This window comes from Phyllobates terribilis, unplaced genomic scaffold, assembly GCF_046119375.1.
Source record: "Phyllobates terribilis strain yellow unplaced genomic scaffold, ASM4611937v1 Scaffold_9__5_contigs__length_417890890, whole genome shotgun sequence".
NCBI classification, from domain to species: Eukaryota; Metazoa; Chordata; class Amphibia; order Anura; family Dendrobatidae; genus Phyllobates; species Phyllobates terribilis.
The window spans coordinates 52,665,729-52,687,607 of NW_027362769.1; the positions used below are offsets into that span (position 1 = coordinate 52,665,729).

Sequence of the window (21,879 nt, forward strand, 5' to 3'; positions counted from 1 at the left end):
TGCCCTGGCTTTGTGTTTTCTCTCCTGACATAACACAGGAGAGCCATTCATAGGCAGACGTGGTAGTAGACGGCCCACCTCCCCCTCACAAGCCGATGCCAGCGGCATTCTCCTGTTACTACAGCCATGACGACAGAGGAGCTGCTGCGCCCGGTCCAGCCCCCTGCGCCCGCCGCAATGACAACCTCTGGCAGGTGACTGGCCGCCGCCGCGCTGCCCACCACAGAGTGCGGCGCAGTGTCCCGCCTGCTCCCCGCCTCTGCCTCACACTCATTCCCTGAGGCCTGGGAACCGCTACCTCACTGGCTCCCCGGCGTGTAAGCGGCGCTCAGCAGCCAGTCAGCTACTGTTGCTCCGCAGAACGATGCAAGCCTATTGGCGGGAGATAAGCCAATCAGGAAGACGGCAGTGTCGGTAGGCGGGGCGCAGGCGCACAGGGTGTTGTGTTGTCTCCAGACACGGCAGCCGCGGGCTCCACAGGTGCAGCCTCCGTAGCACCGACACCGCGGGGTCCCGTACACCCACACCACGTGATTACCGGTAGTGACGGCTGCCGGGCTGTAGACTATTTTCGGCCGTGGTTTGGGTGCCATAGCTGCCGCCATTTCTATACCAGAGAGACCATAGGACGAGTGGGAGATGTCCCAGCAGCGGGTGAGGAGAAATGGCTCCCCAACACCTCCGGTGACCCCCTCCAACGGCAGCACCGGCGGGGCACCGGGCAGTCGGCTGCAGCCCATGAGAGCCACGGTGCCCTTCCAGCTGAAGCAGCACGGCAGCCCCACACGGGTGAATAATAACAACAACGGATCCGCCCTCCGCCATTCTCCGCGCAGCAGCAGCCCCGGCCGGGGGAGCGGGGGCAACGGCAACGGCGTGGAGTCTCCCCCGGCCGTCACCAGCTCCCGGAACAGCCCCACCGTGTCTACTCAGACCGGGGCGTCTCCCACCAGGGGACACCACCATCACCACCACCATCATCACCACCATCATTCACATCACCACCACCATCATCACCACCAGCAGCCCACTCTGGGCTCCCCCACCTCACCCTCCCCGGGGGTCTCCAGCCCTGCAGCGGACCCCAGCACCCCGGGGGCGCCGTCCTCCTCCTCCTCCCCGTCTCCGGTGTCCTTGTCTAACGTCAGCAGGTCTGGCTGGCAGCAGAGGAGCTCCCCCGAGAGTGTGTCCCCGAAAGGTAAGCCCCCCATGCCCTGACCCCCAGTGCCCTGACTGCATGTAGTGGGGTCCTCTCTCATCAGCGCCTCCTTATTCTCTATGGTATTTAGATTGTGTTGGTTTTGTAGAAATGATCTGATATGACTAGAAAATGCGATGTGTGTACGATGCTGGAGTAGGTAGGTTTCTTATTTGGCAATTTTCTTTTTTTCTGTTTTTTTACAGGTTTAACAAAAAAAAAATTACAGTAATAAAATACAATGCAGCGAGGTGTCCTGATGTGAATATGCTTAAAAGCAGCTACAAAAGTTGTAAAACTGGCACAAAAATGGGCACTGAAAGGCTTTATTGAAAGAGTTAGGCTATGTTCACACACGTGTTTTTTTTTTCTGCTGCAAATCTGCTAACTTTTCTTTGGCAGGAAAACGGCTGCGTAAAAAATGTGCGTATTTGTTGTGTTTTTTGCTTCGTATTTTTGACCATTCATTACTTCCCATGGGAAATTTTGCTGCGTTTTTTTCCACCCATAGGAAGTAATGGGTGGACGCAAATACGCACATTTTTTACACAGCTGTTTATCTGCCAGACAAAAGTTAGCAGATTTGCAGCAGAAAAAGGCACAACGTATGTGAACATAGCCTTAGATGACTTTGGGCCACTGATCTCACTGCAGTCACACAGATCAGGGTGCCCCATATCAAACTCTGCTCCCACTAGCCTGGCCCAAACATGTTATGAGCCTCAGAACTGGCATCAATGCGGGCAGACAGTAGATTTTGATGATTTTAATATGTAACTGGTATTTTTCAGTTGTTAAATGACATTGGGCCACTGATCTCACACCACCATTCCATACATAGTGATGGCTCGCATCAAATTCAGATCACTCCAGCCTGGCCCAAATGGGTTCTGGGCATCAAAATGGGCAAATAGCCAATATTCAATTCTGTGAAAATTGGCTAAGTAACTGGTGTTTTTCCAGGGTTTTCAAATCTGTGAAAAGTGGCTATTTACCCACTTTGATGCCCAGAATCCATTTGGGCCAGGCTAGAGTGATCTGAATTTGATGCGAACCATCACTATGTATGTATTGGTGGTGTGAAATCAGTGGCCCAACGTCATTTAACCCTTGAAAAATACCAATTCAAATCTGTGAAAAGTGGCTATTTGCCCACTTTGATGCCTGTTCTGACAGTGCTGTGGAGTCGGTAAGCCAAACCTCCGACGCCTCAATTTCCATGACTCCGACTCCACGACTCCTCATACATGGGACATGTTTAAGTGATAAACTTACTGTAGCACAGATTCATCTCAGCTAAATGTCTAGACCCTTAGATCAGGAATAGGACTGACATTTATAGGACATTTCATAACTTTCCCAAATTCTTATGAAAAAATATTCTGCACAAACTGCATTGAATTACTGTACCCAATTTTAGGAGTCGGTCCATTTTATGCAGACTCCACCAAAATGGGCTTCAACTCCACAGCCCTGTGTTCTGATGCCCAGAACACATATTTGGGCTAGAATAGAGTGATCTGAATTTGATGCGAGTCATCACTATGTATGTATTGGTGGTGTGAGAGCAATGCCCCAAAGTCATTTAACCCCTGAAAAACACCAGTTACATATTTAAATAATTAAAATTGACTGCCCGCTTTGATGCCAGTTCTGATGCCCATAACCCATTTGGGCCAGGCTAGAGGGACCTGAATTTGATGTGGGGCACCCAGATCTGTGTGTGTGCAGTGTGAGATCAGTGGCCCAAAGTCATTTAACCCTTCCAATAACGCCCTTCAGTTCCCACTAACTTTTGTAGCTGCTTTTAAGCATGTTCACATCAGGACACATCGCTGCATTGTATTTTATTATTGTAATTTTTTAAGTGTCGCAGTGTAGACCTGGCCTTATCCATTTCTACCAGGGAAGTGTCTGAATAAAAATTGCTGTTGTGGCTGGACAACACCTTTTCTAAAGGTACCGTCACACTTAGCGACGCTACACCGATCCCGACAACGATACGACCTGGCAGGGATCATTGCTGCTTCGCTATGTGGTCGCTGGTGAGATGTCAAACAGTCAGATCTTCCCAACGATACAGCGACCTGTATAACGATGCAACGCAAATGCACGCCTATGTGTCTCAGTTCTGAGTCGCCAATGAGGTCTTTGGTAAGGTGTCAAACACACCGAGGCATGCTACCCAGCAGGACCTCAACGATCAAAAAATGGTCCAGGCCATTTCGACACGACCAGCGATCTCACAGCAGGGGCCTGGTCCATGCTACTTGTCAAACGTAACGAGATCGCTGCTGAGGTCACTGTTGCGTCACAAAACTTGTGACTCAGCAGCGATCTCGCTTAGTGCGACGGGGGCTTAAGACTCTATTCACACATTCCACACTTGTGGTTTTTTTGGGACAATTTTCATGAAAATGAAGGTAGTATCATTGATTATTGGCCACACTTTATTTGCTGATGTTTTACCTGTAAAATCATGCAGCCATTAGTAATTTATTAAAAAAAAAAAAAGTAGCAACAATACGTGAGACTTCCCAAATTCCTATGAAAAAATATTCCCCACAAACTGCATTGATCTACTGCACCCAATTTATTATATATTTTAGGAGTCGGTCCATTTTATTCCGACTCCAACAAAATGAGCTCCGACTCCATGACTCAGACTCCACAGCCCTGGTACTAGTGAAAGAATGAATTTAAAAAAAAAAATCACTGGAGACAGTGCTCATATCTGTTCGTTCCAAGAAAGCCTAATTTGAGTATTTACAAACCTTATAAAATTGCTTGCTACCTGCAAATAAGAATGAATTCTTCAAAATATTGGCCATATACTTGCACAGGCCCAAGTGCCCATTGCTCATGTTTTCTTTTTTGCCTAATTGGAAAATGGTGTGCACAATTTCTCCCAAATAAACATTTTTCTTATGGTAGCTATGTAACACAAGATCTGTATAATTATTAGTACCCAAAGGTGGCAGAGAAGGGTATAGCATGCAATAAATTTCTTGATGTAGTGCAAGTTTAAAGGGGTTTTCCATTTTCTAGGCAACCCCTTTTTAAAAGAAGTGTTGCATATCGGCAATGTTGCGATATTGACGCCAAATCTCCAGGGGCTTGCGTGACATTATTCCACGTGAACCCTGCTGTTCTATTTCTTTGACCAGTGTCAGAAGAAGTGAGGATGCAGCAGCCCAATAGTTGCCGTTGTTTGACTGCAGAGCTCACATGGCATAACAATGTCACGTGGACCCTAGGAGACCCGGTGTGGGAGGTGAATATATGATGTTTTTTCCCTTCTCCAGAACAGCACCATGGAGAGAGAGGATTCACCCCCAAGGTCAGCAGGGCTGTGGAGTCGGTAAGCCAAACCTGCGACTCCGACTCCTCAATTTCCCTTACACCGACTCCACGACTCCGACTCCCACATATATTGCTTATATTTAAGTGAAAAATTTATTGTAGTACAATGTGAACATCAGACATTTAATCATTTTTATGATACAATAATCAAGATATTTAGATAGAATATAATGATGGATAGCTGACAGCTACAGACAGCAAATAGTACATTGCACATATAGTTCACACACATTGTACAGAGAGCACATAATAATCACCTACAATATTAGCATTAGTTACCTTCCTGTGACAGAGATGAGCAGTAGTACTTTCACTTTCTCCAGCTCGGGGCCCAGGAATCGGATCCTGTGCAGGGCAGGCACCCCTCCCCCTCCTCTCTCTGGTGAAGACTGCAAAAGACATGACAGAGGAGGGGAGATTGCCCCCTGCAGTCTGGAGCCAGTGCAGGATGGGAGCACTGCAGCATACAAGTGAGTTTTGATAGGTGCGTGCCCCTGCTTCTGGGGGGGGGGGGTAGCTGCCCCTCGCTGGCTTCGGCCATGATTCACACACAGCGTTTTTTGTGGATCCGTTTTTTGCAGTAAAATGCAGTGTCTCTGGGCATCCCAGAAAAGTCAGTGGGTTTCAAGATATGACATTCAGACACATCGTTTTGTGAGGATCTGTTTTTGGGCTCAAAAACGGATCCTCACAAAGAATGAGTATGTCAGTTTGTTCGGCGTTTTTCTAATCTGCTTTTGCTATTGAAAACATTATCTATGAGCTCAAAAACCTTTCAGGTGATGTGTTTTTTTAAAAAGCTGATCTGCTTTTGCAGCTGAAAAACGTATCCTCAAAAAACGCAGCATAAACGCTGTGTGTGAATGTAGCCTTAGATCAGGAATAGAGCAGCCATTTATAGGACATTTCATAACTTTCCCAAATTCCTTTGAAAAAAATATTCCCCACAAACTGCATTGATCTACTGCACCCAATTTATTATATATTTTAGGAGTCGGTCCATTTTATACAGACTCCGACTCCACCAAAATGAGCACAGACTCCGACTCCACAGCCCTGAAGGTCAGGAGACATAAAGCTTTAGAATGCGGAGCCTCTCTATATGCTTCAGTGGTTTCCTGTCTTTGAGGGAGACCTACGGCTCCTCGACGCTGCCGGGGAGAAGTCTTACCTGGTGGCGGCTGCTCCCAGCATCATCGAACCTGTGTCTAGTGGAAAGAACCTGGGATTCTGGACTGCAGAAGGATTTGGGAGCATGGCCAGACAAGGCGCAGTAGCTCCACCAAGTGGCGACGGACATCACTTCCGGCAGGGGGAGCATGGCGCAGTGATTTCCCGGGTTTGGGGGGGTGGGGGGCTAGGTTGTGCACTCTGTGGGCCATTTCTGAAGTGATGTTGGGGAGCACAGCCTGGTATAGCGCAGTGTCTCCTCCGTATATCCATGGCGGGCGCAGCTCCGGAGGTGGAAGCATGGCATGGCATGACCCAGATCGGAAATGCTGAGATTACTTCTAGGTCTCCCTGACATAATTTCCTGTGAGGGGTTGAGCTCCCCCTGAGTCAATATAAAAACGACTCCTCACAGCAGGATCATCCCAGCCGGAGGGACAATCCAGGATGGATGATAGCGACCAGCCAGGAGAGCCTACAGAATACGCAACACCACATGCTTTGTTAGTTTCCTACTTCAGGTTGGGTGTGTCCAGAAAACCCTGGTATATGTAACCTGTACCTGCATCTACTTAAATGTAATATAGGAAAGAGAAAAGTGCAGGTCAAAACAAAGCATAAAGGATGTGCATTATGCAAGTGTAAATTATTGTCTGCATACAGCTAAAGATTGTTATTCATGTATTGAGAAAACCCCCTAGCTGAAGAATCCCCCTCCCTGATGGAAAACATGAAGTCCGTAATCAAGACTAGAATTAAAAAATCATTGAGAGAGTTCAGAGGGAAAGAAGGCCCCAGGACCTTATCAAGGAGGAAAGACGTCACATTAAACTCCAGCTCAGAAGATGAGGTAGAAAACAGAGAGCCAAGAAGGTTATATTCAGATTCCTCCTCCTCATCCTCTGATGATGATGATTGCGGAGGTCAGCATGTTTTATTTGTACTCCCATGACAGCACCACGAGAGAGGGAGGATTAGCCCATCATGGACAGGAAACCTACAGGTTAAAAAGGGCGGCACCTCTCTCCCGCCTCAGTTTAGGTTTCCTGTCCATGATGGGAGACCTATCAGGTTCCTGCAGGAGGAATATTGGAGCGGTCTCTTGCCCAGAGGGATAGACAGGGTACCTGAAGCGATGAGATGCCTCCCCTGGTCGGTCCTCTTCTTCCTGGAGGCGCCACGGCAGGGCTCATTGGGGCACCTCCGTGCGCGTTGCGGCCAGCGTGACATCCCCTCACTGGAGCTGGATGGTCCGCTGTATGTGCGGATGGAGGCCGCATGCGGGTAAGACACCCCCCCCCCCCCCCGCTTCCTACAAGAGATCGCGACCGCGGGGAACGTACAGGCGCGGCCATGTTGGGGCTTGCCTATGACGGGCCTCCACCGGAAGTGGACACAGTTCGCGCGCGGCCAGGAAGTGCGGGTGGGGACGCCGGAACAGCATGGGCGTCCCGGAACGGATGAGCATCCCGCAGGTGTTCTGCCCAGCCCGGGTAGATATAAACCATCAAGGGGGGACCCGTTCAAAGGACTTAATGAGAGTGGCAGACAGACTTCTTCAAAAAGCAGAAGATCATTTTCTCTCCCTTTCTGCGGTCCATCTAAGGGGAAAAGAGAACATCAGGGCAGATTTTCTCAGCCGCAATTCCTTAAAGGAAAGAGAATGGTTCTTGAACCCTCGAATATTCTCCAGGATCGTGGCAATGTGGGGTCTTCCAGCAGTGGACTTGTTTGCAGCGAAGTCCAACCGGAAAGTGACAGCATTTTGTTCTCTAGACCCCAGAGAAAAGCCCCTGGCGGTGGATGCCCTCATGATACCCTGGGAGTTTCCTTTGGCATACGCCTTCCCTCCTATGGTCCTACTTCAGTCAGTCCTAAGAAAGATCAGGACAGACTAAGCCAGAGTGATCCTCATATGCCCCTTTTGGCCCAAGAGGCCATGGTTCTCTTGTCTCCGCAGGATGTCAATATCAGACCCCTGGATCCTTCCGGAAATCCCGGACCTTCTTACTCAGGGCCCAGTTTCCCATCCTCCAGCCCCAAATCTCCATTTGACGGCATGGAATTTGAGAGGGCACTGTTAGCCAGCAAAGGGTTTTCCTCAAATTTGGTAAACACTCTCTTAAGTAGCAGAAAGCCCGTTACTACCCGCATCTATGCTAGAACTTGGAGAAAATTCCTATCTTTTACAGAATTCAAGCTGGAGGATGGGATCCCTATTGGGAAGATACTAGAGTTCCTACAACGTGGGTTAGAACAGGGTCTAACCACTAGTACCTTGAAGGTACAGGTGTCGGCTTTAGGGGCCTTATTTGCATCTGATATAGCAGCAAATTATTGGGTAGCACAGTTTATAAAGGCCTCTTTCAGATGTAGACCTATCATTAAATCCAAACCCTCTCCCTCGGATCTAAACCTAGTCTTAAATGCCTTAACTAACCCCCCCTTTCGAACCTCTAGATTCAGCTACTCATAAAATTATATTTCTTAAAACAGCCTTGTTAGTGGCCCTGACTTCGGCCAGAAGAGTAAGTGACATACAGGCTTTTTCTATATCCCCTCCATTTACCCAAATTATGGATGATAGAATTGTGTTAAAGCCTGATCCAGCTTTTCTCCCAAAAGTAGTCTCGCTGTTTCATAGAACTCAAGAGGTAAATCTTCCAACCTTTTGTTTCCCCCCTAAGAATCAGAAAGAGGAGAAACTACATACATCAGATGTTAGGAGGTGCGTGCTTAAATATTGAGGTTTCACACAAATTTAGGAAAGATAGTTCCCTATTTATATGCCATCAGTTGTCCAGAAAAGGTTGTAAAGCTTCAAAATCCACAATCGCAAGGTGGATTAGAGAGGCCATCTCCCTCGCTTACTCGGGGGGATAGGGAAGTACCGGAAGGGTTGAGAGCACACTCCACCAGAGTGGTAGCGACTTCCTGGGCCGAGAAGACGGGGGTTTCCATCGAGGACATATGTAAGGCTGCCACCTGGTCTTCTCCTTCCACCTTCTATAGGCATTTTAGATTGGACTTGGGTGACTCTTCTGACCTCACCTTTGGGAGAAGGGTGCTTCAAGCTGTGGTCCCTCCCTAATCTCCTTTCGTCTCTGTAATTCTCTTGTGGTGCTGTCATGGGAGTACGAATAAAGCCTTAGTTACTTACCGGTAACGGGATTTTTCGGAGCACATGACAGCACCCTTATATTCCCTCCCTACACTGGTGTTGTTATTGCACTCCCGTAGAGTTGTTTTCTTCTTTTTTGCACCTTCGGGGGAAGTTACTTAAAGTAATTGGCTTAAAATGAATTTGTGTTGTTATTAACCTTGGCGGTCCTCTCATGCTCTGTTAACTAAACTGAGGCGGGAGAGAGGTCCCGCCCTTTTTAACCTGTAGGTTTCCTGTCCATGATGGGCGGATCCTCTCTCTCGTGGTGCTGTCATGGGCTCCGAAAAATCCCGTTACCGGTAAGTAACTAAGGCTTTCCCGCTGAAGATATAGATATGCTGGTGACAGTGTCTGGTACAATATGCCAAAAATAGACGTCGCGGTTTCTAAAGTGTCCCGTAAGACTGCTCTCCACTCTGATGATGTAGGTCTCTTGGAAGACCCATTAGACAGGAAAGCGGAAAGCTTTTTGAAAAAAGCTTGGCAATAGGGGGCGGCAGCCTTCAAGCCCAATATAGCGGCCACAGGCACAGCAAGGTCACTTGACTACCACATTGGAAACAAGCGTCCAAGAGACCTACTACTAGCAAGCTTCCCAACTATTCTGAAGGCTGCCGATTTCTTGGCAGATGTATCTGCTGATGCGGTCAGACTTACTGCACGCACATGCTCTTTTTCAAAATCAGCCAAGAGGACTTTTTTGCTAAAGAACTGGACGGGGGGGCGACTTTCATTCTAAATCCAAACTTTGTGGCATCCCATGCAAAGGTGAATTTCTCTTTTGGCCCAACCTTAGATGAGATTTTGGATAAAGCATCGGTCTCAAAAAAGAAGTTCCCACTAGCAAACATCCTAAAGTTCAAAACACCCTTTCATCCATTTCGGAAGGACAAACCAGTCATATCTCCGGGACAAAGGGACTCCAGGAATAGAGCAAAAAACTTTTCAGGGGATAAATGGGAAAACCCATTTCTTAACTTTTTATGATGATGTATTTTACAGTTAGAGTAGGTACAAGGTGTAATCTTAATCTGGTTTTTAACATCAAGATGAGTCAGCAGTGAAAATTCAGCTGCAAGAGATTAAATGTCCCTGTGCAAGCAGTATTTTATTCTATGTAGCGTCAGTACTTTTCCACTGGAAAATGATAACACTGGTGATCAAATGCAATTGCTAACCAGGAAAGAAAAATCTAAAATCTTTTTTCCTGTGCTGAGGCACCACTGTACTTCCTGCTCCAGGGATGATTTATACTGCGTGCCCACGATGCGTTTTTCATGCGTTTCTGCTGCGGAGTTTCCGCAGCGGAAACGCATCAAAAACGCATGGTAATCCGCACCCCATGGTCCCCAATGACATTCCGCAATGTCAATGCACATGCTGCGGATTTTTCCGCAGCGTTTCTGCAGCGCAAATAAATCCGCAGCATGTTCATTAATTTTGCGGAAGCGCCGCCATTGACTTGCATTGAGACGCATAGAATCCGTGTCTGTACATTTGTACAAGCGGATTATATGCGGTTCAATGTGCGGATGGTACCCAGTTCTGGAGGAGAGAAGACTCTCATCCAGACCTGGGTACCATTGTACCTGTGAAAAAAAAGAATAAAATAATAAATAAAGTTTATATTCACCTGTCCGGCAGCCCCTGCAGCGCTTACCTTCCAGGACCTGAGGTGACGTCGCTATCATGTGACCGCAGGCTGTCTCGCGAGATGCCGGCAACCCAGAAGAAGCCAGGACGAGCGCGACAGCACACTCGGCGGGGGATCGGAGGTAAGTATAGCTTTTATTTTTTTATTTTTACGGTCACACTATATAAATCCATGCCTAGTTGTCAAGGACTTTCCAAGTGATGCTATCGCCTGGAAAGTGCTTGTCAGTCCGCATGCGGAAACACATGCGTTAACGCATGTGGGTACGCATGTGAATCCGCATGTATTCTGCAGGAAAAACGCATGCATAATCTGCATGCGTTTTTTCTGCCAGGGAGATGCAGAAATGCTGCAGAAATTTTCTGCTTCATTTCTGCATCGTGGGCACATAGCCTTATGTGACTGGCCGCTGGGGCACATGACAGTTTTCAGTGGTCATTTGTTGGCTCACTTTGTCATTGGAAGGGGCTAGTAAACTAAGACCAGCAGGAGGAAGCCGGAAATACCGCCACAGGAGCAGCAGAAGGCTGAGACCGGACTGTGAGTATATTTTGTGTGTTTTTGTTTGTTTTTTTGGGGTTTGTTTTTGCTTTTTTAGACAGTCTTTTGCAACTGTGGATTTTGATGTGGATAAAATTCATAGGGATGGGATTGCAGGTTTTCTTTACCCAAAATGCTTGCATCTTCTGCAGCAAATTGACACAAAACCTCTGCATGTAGATGAGATTTAATCTTTGCTGCTACTATATTTCACTGCAAATTTTCCTTCTGAAATCTTACAGAAAAAGTGACACATTTCTTTTCCATATGGATATACTCTTGCTTGGATCCAAATGTGGATAATTTTCATTAATCCTCTTTGAAATCTGGTTAATACAGCGAGTCACAGTATGCTTTGCTTTCAGTCTGGCCATTTTCTGTTACATCTTGGTTGGATTTTGAAAGCCCAGTCCACTTGCTCTGTAAAATTTTTGCAGTTTTATCACATCTAGATTTGACCTTGAGGAAGCTACTCTGGGGCTGTAATTTTTTGCTCTGTATTACGTCTCAAATCTCAGCAAAACCATGGGTATAATTTTGTTTGGATTATGAAACAAACAATCAGGCAAGAAATTGAGGCCCATGCAACAAAATATGGTTATTTAAACCTTTCCATAAAGATGACACCTATGTAAGGCCAATCACAGAAGCCTAAACGGTGCTTCCAAACTATAGCAAATAAAAAGCTATCAATGAAAGCCTAAGCCTGACTAGTTTAACAATAATCTTTATCCATGCTATGCATATGATAAAAGTACACACAAAATAAATATAACAGACAATTTAACACAAGAATGATGATCATAACTCCAACATGATGTTCTGGATAAAATTGATTGTGGGATGATCTGTATTTAGGTACTGCGCATCCATGTATAGTGTCTTTAAAGCCGAGTGGCCAACACATACATTCTAGTTCCCAGAGCAGCAAATCAATCAGAAAAGGGAAACAAACAATAAAATATACACCCTGTTCGGGATCCCGGCCCTCACAAAGTAAACTCAGAATATGAAGATACCCACAAGAAATCAATGAGTTACCAGGACACTGAGTAAGGCAGATTGTGCCCCAACATGAGTTTCGCATTAGCTTCTTCAAAGGGGTGGTGTTTGTTTAGCATGTATCAATAAAGATTGTTTAAACTAGTCTGGTTCAGGCTTCCATTGTCGTTAGGTTTTCCTCCCACTGATTTGTAGTTACATTTTAAATATGAACCATATAGAATTATGTTGGAGGATGTCTGTAATGGGCTGTGAAATTAATGGTGCTCTTGTCAGCGAGTAAAATAAATAAAATGTTCTACTATAGAACGACAGCTACACATTTGTGTATTGGTTAATTTTTAACTTTTGTGTAATGGTCTACTTTTTTGCAAACCCGTTGTTTACAATGAGCCGCCCAAAGTGAGTAGGACTGTAGGAGTGAGTAGGATACAACAGTTCCTGTTACGCCACACACCAGAGGTGTATTTACTCAGCCGTCGGCATATTGTGCACTGTGGCTGGTTGCTATGAGCAAGCCAATTCTATAAATCTGACTTACAGTTCTGCACCATGGCCTGTAAAACTGTGTGATCCAATTTGGATCATGCACTGTGTGTTTATATGGTACATACGGTCTGCAGATAAGGAGGCATCTTTGTTGGCTTTTCAAGGCCTAAACCTTTACATCCAAACATGTGTTGCAGCCAAGGAGCTGACATGTTGGAATAGTGTAGTTATTAATAGTTGTCTGCTAGTACATTGGCATTGCCTGCAGACTTACGGTATGTGTCTACAATGCTGATGGTAGTCAAACTGAATATATGTTACAGGATCTCTTACACTTAGAATTTTGTCTGTTTATAAACTGTGGGTATGTGTTAGTTGCTGTATATTGCTTCACAATGCTTGCTGATATCACACCATGAACTATAAAAAAAAAAAAAAAAAAACTTTATCAGTATGCACAAGAGACAATAAAAACACAGCAAAAACTCAGCAAAACCAGCTTTTCTGAAGCTTCCTTACTGCCGCAGGTTATGCCAGCGGAAAAAAACACAGCAAAAACGCAACGTGTGAACGTAGCCTTAGTTGGCTAACGTGACATAAATTTATGCTAAAATGTTAGTCAATTTTTTTGACGCACAATGTTGCAAGCCTTATCTGATCAACTACATCCCATTTCAGTAATTTCATGCCCCCTGACCGGAGAAGTTGTAAAAAAGTGTGTCAAACTCCTAAACATCTGTTGTAAGTCATGAATGTTCTTAGGCTCGGATAACGCCAGAATTGCGGTGCTTTTGAATTGCTAGATCTCCCCAATAATGAATAGATAGCAGCAGATGGATGGCACTCTCTATTCACTCTTGCTAAACTTCCATAGCAGTAACTGCAAGGCCACCTCCTCATTCACTGCAGCACTAGCACAGGTAGTCCCTACTATAGTCCTATGGGCCCTGTAGTCCAGTGTACAACTCAAGCATTGTACAGAGCTGTACTGAGTCTTTACATAGACATTTATGTAATATAGGGAATTTCTTTACTTGACATTCCCAAAGGGTGTAATCACGTTCTATTTATACCTTGCAGTCATGATGTTTCTATGATTTTGCAACATGTAGGAACAGAACATCAAGCCAAGGCTAAAAAAAATCCTTTGAGCCTGTTCTAAAAGGATGAATACTGTGGTGGAAAGTCCTGAGCCATGTAAAATCATGTATCCACCAACAAAGAGGCTTGCATTTTGAATCCATCTTTTAGACTAAGATTTTTGTATGAAGCGAATGGATATTTACGGTTCACTCAATGCATTTTTTTTCTGCTGCAATTTTTTGACTTTTCAGAAATTGCTGCAAAACCACAGCAATTTTACCGTGACTTGAAAAACCTGACAAAAATAATTCAGTTTTTTAACAAAACTTTTAGGCTATGTGTAAATACTTATTTTAATTGGGGGATAAAATACCACCTAACAACCAATAAATTCTTGGTCACAAACCTGATGCTCTGCAGGATGTGGCAAGCCCCAAAGATAAGACTGAGGCAGCACAAGTGCATAATACTGAGGAACAACCACTCACTAGCCTATCGTCCATCATGGCGGCTGGTGTACTACACATATGTGTGATTGACGAACTATACTAGCCTTATCCTTGTGCGTCTATAATCCCCTCTCCCCATGGATGATAGGTGTGTGTGTGTTTTTTTTCATCAGTATTTTGCACTTGTACTGCCTTTTGCGTTTTGTCATGACAGCTTGCTGCATTCTGTAGTGCATTAATATTGTGACCATTGTAAGTATGACAGTTTTTTCCTGTGATGGTTTTTGGATTATTGCCTGTTCAATGATATATAGATATAGATATAGATATATATATATATATATATATAATTAGTACAGACCAAAAGTTTGGACACACCTCATTTAATGATTTTTCTGCATTTTCATGACTATGAAAATTGTACATTCACACTGAAGGCATCAAAACTATGAATTAACACATGTGGATTTATATACTTAACAAAAAAGTGTGAAACAACTGAAAATATGGCTTATATTCTAGGTTCTTCAAAGTAGCCACCTTTTGCTTTGATGACTGCTTTGCACACTCTTGGCATTCTCTTGATGAGCTTCAAGAGGTAATCACCGGAAATGGTTTTCACTTCACAGGTGTGCCCTGTCAGGTTTAATAAGTGGGATTTCTTGCCTTATAAATGGGGTTGGGACCATCAGTTGTGTTGTGCAGAAGTCAGGTGGATACACAGCTGATAGTCCTACTGAATAGACTGATAGCTGCTTTTTTCTTGCCATAATACAAATTCTAAGTAAAGAAAAACGAGTGGCCATCATTACTTTAAGAAATGAAGGTCAGTCAGTCCGAAAAATTGGGAAAACTTTGAATGTGTCCCCAAGTGAAGTTGCAAAAACCATCAAGCACTACAAAGAAACTGGCTTACATGAGGACCGCCCCAGGAAAGGAAGACCAAGAGTCACCTCTGCTTCTGAGGATAAGTTTATCCGAGTCACCAGCCTCAGAAATCGCAGGTTAACAGCAGCTCAGATTAGAGACCAGGTCAATGCCACACAGAGTTCTAGCAGCAGACTCATCTCTACAACAACTGTTAAGAGGAGACTTTGTGCAGCAGGCCTTCATGGTAAAATAGCTGCTAGGAAACCACTGCTAAGGACAGACAACAAGCAGAAGAGACTTGTTTGGGCTAGAGAACACAAGGAATGGACATTAGACCAGTGGAAATCTGTGCTTTGGTCTGATGAGTCCAAATTTGAGATCTTTGGTTCCAACCACCGTGTCTTTGTGCGACGCAGAAAAGGTGAACAGATGGACTCTACATGCCTGGTTCCCACCGTGAAGCATGGAGGAGGAGGTGTGATGGTGTGGGGGTGCTTTGCTGGTGACACTGTTGATTTATTCAAAATTGAAGGCATGCTGAACCAGCATGGCTACCGCATCTTGCAGCGGCATGCTATTCCATCCGGTTTGCGTTTAGTTGGACCATCATTTATTTTTCAACAGGACAATGACCCCAAACACACTTCCAGGCTGTGTAAGGGCTATTTGACCAAGATGGAGAGTGATTGGGGTGCTACGCCAGATGACCTGGCCTCCACAGTCACCAGACCTGAACCCAATCGAGATGGTTTGGGGTGAGCTGGACCGCAGAGTGAAAGCAAAAGGGCCAACAAGTGCTAAGCATCTCTGGGAACTCCTTCAAGATTGTTGGAAGACCATTTCCTGTGACTACCTCTTGAAGCTCACCAAGAGAATGCCAAGAGTGTGCAAAGCAGTCATCAAAGCAAAAGGTGGCTACTTTGAAGAACCTAGAATATAAGACATATTTTCAGTTGTTTCACACTTTTTTGTTAAGTATATAATTCCACATGTGTTAATTCATAGTTTTGATGCCTTCAGTGTGAATGTACAATTTTCATAGTCATGAAAATACAGATAAAATCTTTAAATGAGAAGGTGTGTCCAAACTTTTGGTCTGTACTGTGTGTGTATATGTATATGTATATATATATATATATATATATATATATCCAATCCAGTTTAATAAGACTTACATCTTTCCTAGATACCCTTGCAGCACCTTATCTCTCTGGACAATGGCCCCGAGATCATGGACAGGTGGCTCCTTGCATGAAAGATCAGTCTACACAGGTAACTCACTGTTTATTATCATGGTTTTGTGTTTTATTGTGATCCATGTATTATTTACTGCAGCCTCAATTAGTACGGGGAAACGGGAGCCAACTGCTGGGGACCTCCCCAAAGATCCCAAGAACAGGGCTCTCGATATGGAGAATTTGCCCCATTTCTGAGAAAACAATAAGTTGCCCTCTATCCTGTGGAGTTTGAATTTTGGTAATGCCCCTTGTCCATCAAGTTTTGGTAACTGGGCCGTTGCATTGCAGCTTTTTATCCCATTCTCATTTCTTAAACTTGTGTGATGACGATTGCTGAAATGGCAGAAATCTTTTGTAAACATGATCACTTGTACAGCTATCTTGTAGTTGGTTGTAAAATTAAAGGTGTTGTCCAGACTTGGGGCGCAAGTCTGCTGTCATTCTGTGACTGCAGACTTTGTGAATCCTCACAGCATACTGTCAGGATTCTCCAGCATCGGGAGTGGCTGGTCATGTGCCGGCAAATATGAGATTTGCATTCTTCCAGGCCGCATTCCAACCATAAGTGTCCGGTCTCGCTCAATTCACTTGTATTGAGCAAAGCCGCTCACGTCTACTTGGCAAGTGGCCACATGTATGCAAAACGCATACATTCAGTCACCCGCCCGCCTGCTCCCAGCGCTGACACCGGAAAATCCATAGAGCGCACACACTGAACGCGGTGTGGTTTCACAAGTCTGCAGTCGCATAGTCACTGGAGACTTGAACTCTAAGCCTGGACAACTTTTGGTTTCACATGTCCAGCAATCACAGACCAAGATGCCCGGACCAGCCATGGTTCTCCTGATAAAGGCGCAACAGCCCTGTACATGAGTAGAAGATATGGTACACCAGTCAGACAACTTGAAAGATGTTTGTAGATGTGCAGTCACTGACCCTGCTTACCTCCGGATGCAGAAGCATATAGACACAGAATACCCTTTTAAGAACTGTTGCGCAAAAGGGGTTGTCCACTACTCGGACAACCTTTTCTCAATTTTTATATTCCCCTGTGTAAAGAAAAAAAAAAAGCCTATACTCTCCTCACATTTGTGACTGGTCTCCCGGGGTTCACGTGACGTTTATTTGCCATGAGAGCCCTGTAGCTAGTCAGCGGCCTCTTCGCTTTGTTACTTTGGACAGAAAAGACCCCTGGAGGAAGTGAGAACTTCTGCGGCTCTGACTTCCTCTGAATGACAGTTATGTCTGACAGAAGTGAGAGTTAAGCGGCCTGTGATTAACTTTAGGGCTCACGTGGCGTAACCTCACAGGAGACCCTGCGTCCGGAGGAGAGTATAGACCTTTATTTTACTTGGGGGGATATAGAAGTGGTTTTCTAAGTAGTGGCTACCCTCTTTAACATGAAATTGGTAACTGTTGAGGTACATAGTCTTTTCAGTAATCAGGAGTATCTGATAACCTGACCGGCCTAAAGAATAGATTATACACTTCTTGGAAGCCCTGGCTGCAACTTTACTACTCGATTATCAGAACAATCCATAATTTTACGATAATAAGCCTGTATACAGGTTGATTGTTCAAACAACTTCCTAAAATTCAAGGCTATGGTGACCGAAGGGGAAGATATAGAATTGGGCTTAAAGGGAATCTGCATGTTAATAGCATTTTGAACCTGCCCGGCTCTAGCACGGAGAGCCCCGCTGTCAGGAAGAAATGAACTTTATTCCTCCCAACAGCGTTTGGATTTTAGTCATAGGGGTGGCATTGGCACAGGTTCAGTCACCGCTCTGTGTATGGAGAGCGGCGGCAGTAACCACGCCGCCTGCACTGACTAACAGCAGCTCAGCATTAGGGCCCTCTGTCAGTCAGTGCTGTGGGCCACTGCTTTCTGTACACAGAGTGGTGACTGAACCCGCGCCAGTACCACCCCCATGACTGAAACTTGAACGCTGCTGGGTAGAATAAAGTTAGTTTCCTCCCAGCAGCAGGACTGTAAGTGCATGTGCCAGGCAGGTTCAAAACGCCATTAACCTGCAGGTTAATAGCTTTTTTTTCATGTGATCGGTTTCCTTTAAAGCTTGGGAATAGTAGTCTCATATTATACTGCTTAAATGCAGCTTTTAATGATTGCAAAGCAATTTGGTAGCCATCTGTTTTACAAAGCATGGGTACCTTTCTTATCTGCTAAGAGAGAATAAACGTGAGTAATGAAAATCATCGTACGTTCCAATAACTAGTCCTGTAATAATTAAACAATGCATCCAGCTGTAATGGAAAAAGGTCAACTTGTTTTTCTTCATCTATTATGCAGACTGAGAGTGCTTGGGCTGAGGAGTACGCTGAAAAGAAGAAAAGCTCTCACAAGCGATCTGCGTCCTGGGGCAGCAATGAGCAGCTGAAAGAGGTTAGACAGCTGCTGTGTGCAGATTAATGGGCCGCCAGTCTGCCTTTGTGTTTCCGTTCTTGTGGTCACCTAGTCTTCAAAGACAGGCAGTGAATGCTGGCCATTGTCATGTCATAGACTTTCTCTTGGATGCTCAGTTTGGATTTTGCATCTGGTAGATTTGCAGAAATTATTCAGAATTACAGAGAATATCGAACCTCCTACAATAAGGCTATGTGCCCACGATGCAGAAATGAAGCAGAAAATTTCTGCAGCATTTCTGCATCTCCCTGGCAGAAAAAACGCATGCAGATTGTGCATGCGTTTTTCCTGCCAAATACATGCGGATTTGAAGCTTTCTTCACATGCGTTTCTGCATGCGGATTGACAAGCTCTTTCCAGGCGATTTTAGCATCACTTGGAAAGTGCTTGACAACTTGGTCACACTATATAAATCCATGCAAACAGCATGGATTTATATAGTGTGACCGTAAGAATGTTTAAAAATAAAAAAAATAAACCTATACTTACCCTCTGATGGCCCAGCGTGTGTAGCTGCGCCAGCTCCTGTCTGCCAGCTGATCGCGGGACACTGCACTGAAGGGCCTGCGGTCACATGACTGTGACATCACCGCAGGTCCTTCAGTCCTGCCCGCAAGCATAGAGGAGGAGACCAGGGGGCGTCAGAAGGTGAATATAAACTTTATTTTTTATTTTATTCTTTTTTTTACAGGTACAATGGTACCCAGGTCTGGATGAGAGTCTCCTCTCCTCCAGAACTGGGTACCATCCGCACATTGAAACGCATATAATCCGTGAGTACAAATGTACTGACACGGATTATGTGCTTCTCAATGCAAGTCAATGGCGGCGATTACGCCGCGTTTCCACAAAAGTAATGGACATGCTGCGGATTTTTGAGCGCAGCATAAACGCTGCGGAAAAATCCGCAGCATGGGCATAGAACTTGCGGAATCCCCTTGGGGACCATGGGGGGCGGTTTACCTAGCGTTTAACAAGCGTTTATGCTGCGGAAATTCCGCAGCATATACACTTGAAGAACGCTACGTGGGCACTTAGCCTAAGAATTAACCTTTTTCTGAAGCCAAACTTGCCCATATAGTGTATCCACAAAATGGATTGTGACTCCAGAGATGTGACACATAAGTAACTAACACTATATATAGGCCAGTAAACACTCTCCATATTTAAGGGGTTACCCCCACAAAGTACATTGTAATCCATAGATCTTGGAATAAAAATAAGTTTCACAAGTGGATGTATTAAAAAATGTTCCTGTGCTGAGATAATCTTATAAATGTGCCCCTGCTGTGTACTGTGTAATGGTTGTGTCCGACCGTACAGGAACATGGTCTGATCATACCACATCTCCTGGGTACGGGAGGATGCAAAAAAAGAGGATACAGACAGGACAGCATGGGATCACAGCTGCTGCATTCTGTGGGAAAAAAACATTTCTGTTCAAGCAGTGAAATGTTACCTTACAGAATTAATCAGCTGTGATCCCCTGCTGTCCTGTCTGTATACTCTTTTGCTTCCTCCCCTGCCCAGGAGATGTGGTATGATCAGACCATGTATGTCCCTGTATGGTCAGACACAGCCATTACACGGGAACATTTATAAGATTATCTCAGCACAGGAATTTTTTTTTTTTTTTTTTAAAGACCAATTGTGGAACGTATTTTTATTCCAGGATCTAGTGATTAAAATGTACTTTGTTCTTGGGAAAACCCCTTTAATTATAGAAGCCAGGAAATGCCCCTGATGTATATGTCAAATGTTTCCTTAGATGTACGTCAAGAGTGCACTTTGGCATACCTTTTCTTTCAGTCTGTTAGAAAGTTCAGTTGTTTACTCCTTTCAATGCCAGGAGATCCCACAAAGAGCACAACTGTATACGTGGTTGCCAATGAGTCGGTGGGTAACCTAAAACGCTGTATGCTTGCATCTGCTCAGTTAGATGGGCCGTGCGTACCTTGTCTGATTTTAGGTTTGACATGAACTGCATCAGTTGTTTTGTGTAGTGACTATGGGGCTGTATACTTTTTTCATTTAGCAGGTGGTCTAGATTAATCCGTGCGGATTGAGACGTGCAATATATTTCAACTAAAGTTCAATGTAGCATTAGTGGCAATTAGACATTGTATTTGTCTAAGGAGCGCAGGTAGATTGATGGACTAATATGATTTGCAGTAAAACATTAGTACAAATAGCCCCTTTTGTGAGGTACATAAGCTGTGCACATACATTAGATAGTAGTGTACTATTGTGGTGTCCTATTGAGTCAATTAGGATTAGAGAGGAGCGGCCATACTCAGATCAGCAGTGTAGAGATGGAAGCGCTCTTGACAGCCGGGCTGCTGAGGCAACTGTCTGACAAGCTTCAGTGTCGCACATGGGTCCCATTGGAATAGGACCAGCGCATAGTACTCAATGGACGGTGGGACTGTTGCTTCTGCAATCCAAGTGCTCAGCAGACAGATGCATCTCTCCATGTCAGATAGAAGCCTGGACAGTAGCCATTAAGTAAGGTTTGCGTCAGTAGGGTTCAGCCTTTCTGATCCAATTTTTAGAGAGGTAGGGGGAAAAAATGATCAATAAAGTCAAAGATATAACAAAAAGTATCAAATTTATTAATAAAAATAATCCCAGCAGACTGGGGAACGTGATACATGTGCAAAGTGTGCATGAAACGCCTGACCAAGGCATTCCGAAACACGCGTCGGGGCGGACTTCCAAGTCTCAGGAGCATCCATACACGGTAATGCACTTTTTACACTGATGAGGCACAATCATGTCTATTGACATTGATATCTATGGCTTACTATTGTTACTGACCTAGTGGTCACACTATATTATTTATTACATGTGTGAGCTAATGTGTTATGGCTTATTACTGTCACTGACTCTGTATTAATTATTAGGTGTGTCAGTCATTTTGTTGTGACACTGATCCATTCCTGTGCTTTCCATGCACACTTTGCACATGTATTGCGTTCCCCAGTCTGCTGTGATTATTTCTATTAATAAATTTGATACTTTTTCCTTATATCTTGAACTTTATGGATCATTCTTTCCCCCTCCCTTTCTATATTCATTATTATGCTCTGTCCATAAGAGTCCTATACTTGGCAGCTATATCAATCTGTAATTTGAAGTTCAGCCTACTATTGTACTATATTCTTTTGCTGCTGTTTTCTATGAACTTTTTTCAATTGATCCAATTTTTAGCATATTAGTATGCCAATTTAAGATT

At 44.6% G+C, this 21,879-nt stretch overlaps 1 protein-coding gene across 2 annotated transcripts in view; it reads left to right on the forward strand.

Moving 5' to 3' along the window:
* The first annotated feature begins 387 nt into the window (after positions 1–387).
* Positions 388–21,879, forward strand: part of FAM117B (family with sequence similarity 117 member B) — a 41,284-nt gene continuing 19,792 nt past the window's right edge. For both annotated transcript variants that reach the window (XM_073646462.1, XM_073646464.1), the window contains exons 1-3: positions 388–1,198; positions 16,168–16,253; positions 18,531–18,623. In XM_073646462.1, coding sequence (XP_073502563.1) covers positions 640–1,198; positions 16,168–16,253; positions 18,531–18,623 — 738 coding nt within the window. In that variant the 5' untranslated portion in view covers positions 388–639. The remainder of the gene's footprint in view (positions 1,199–16,167; positions 16,254–18,530; positions 18,624–21,879) is intronic.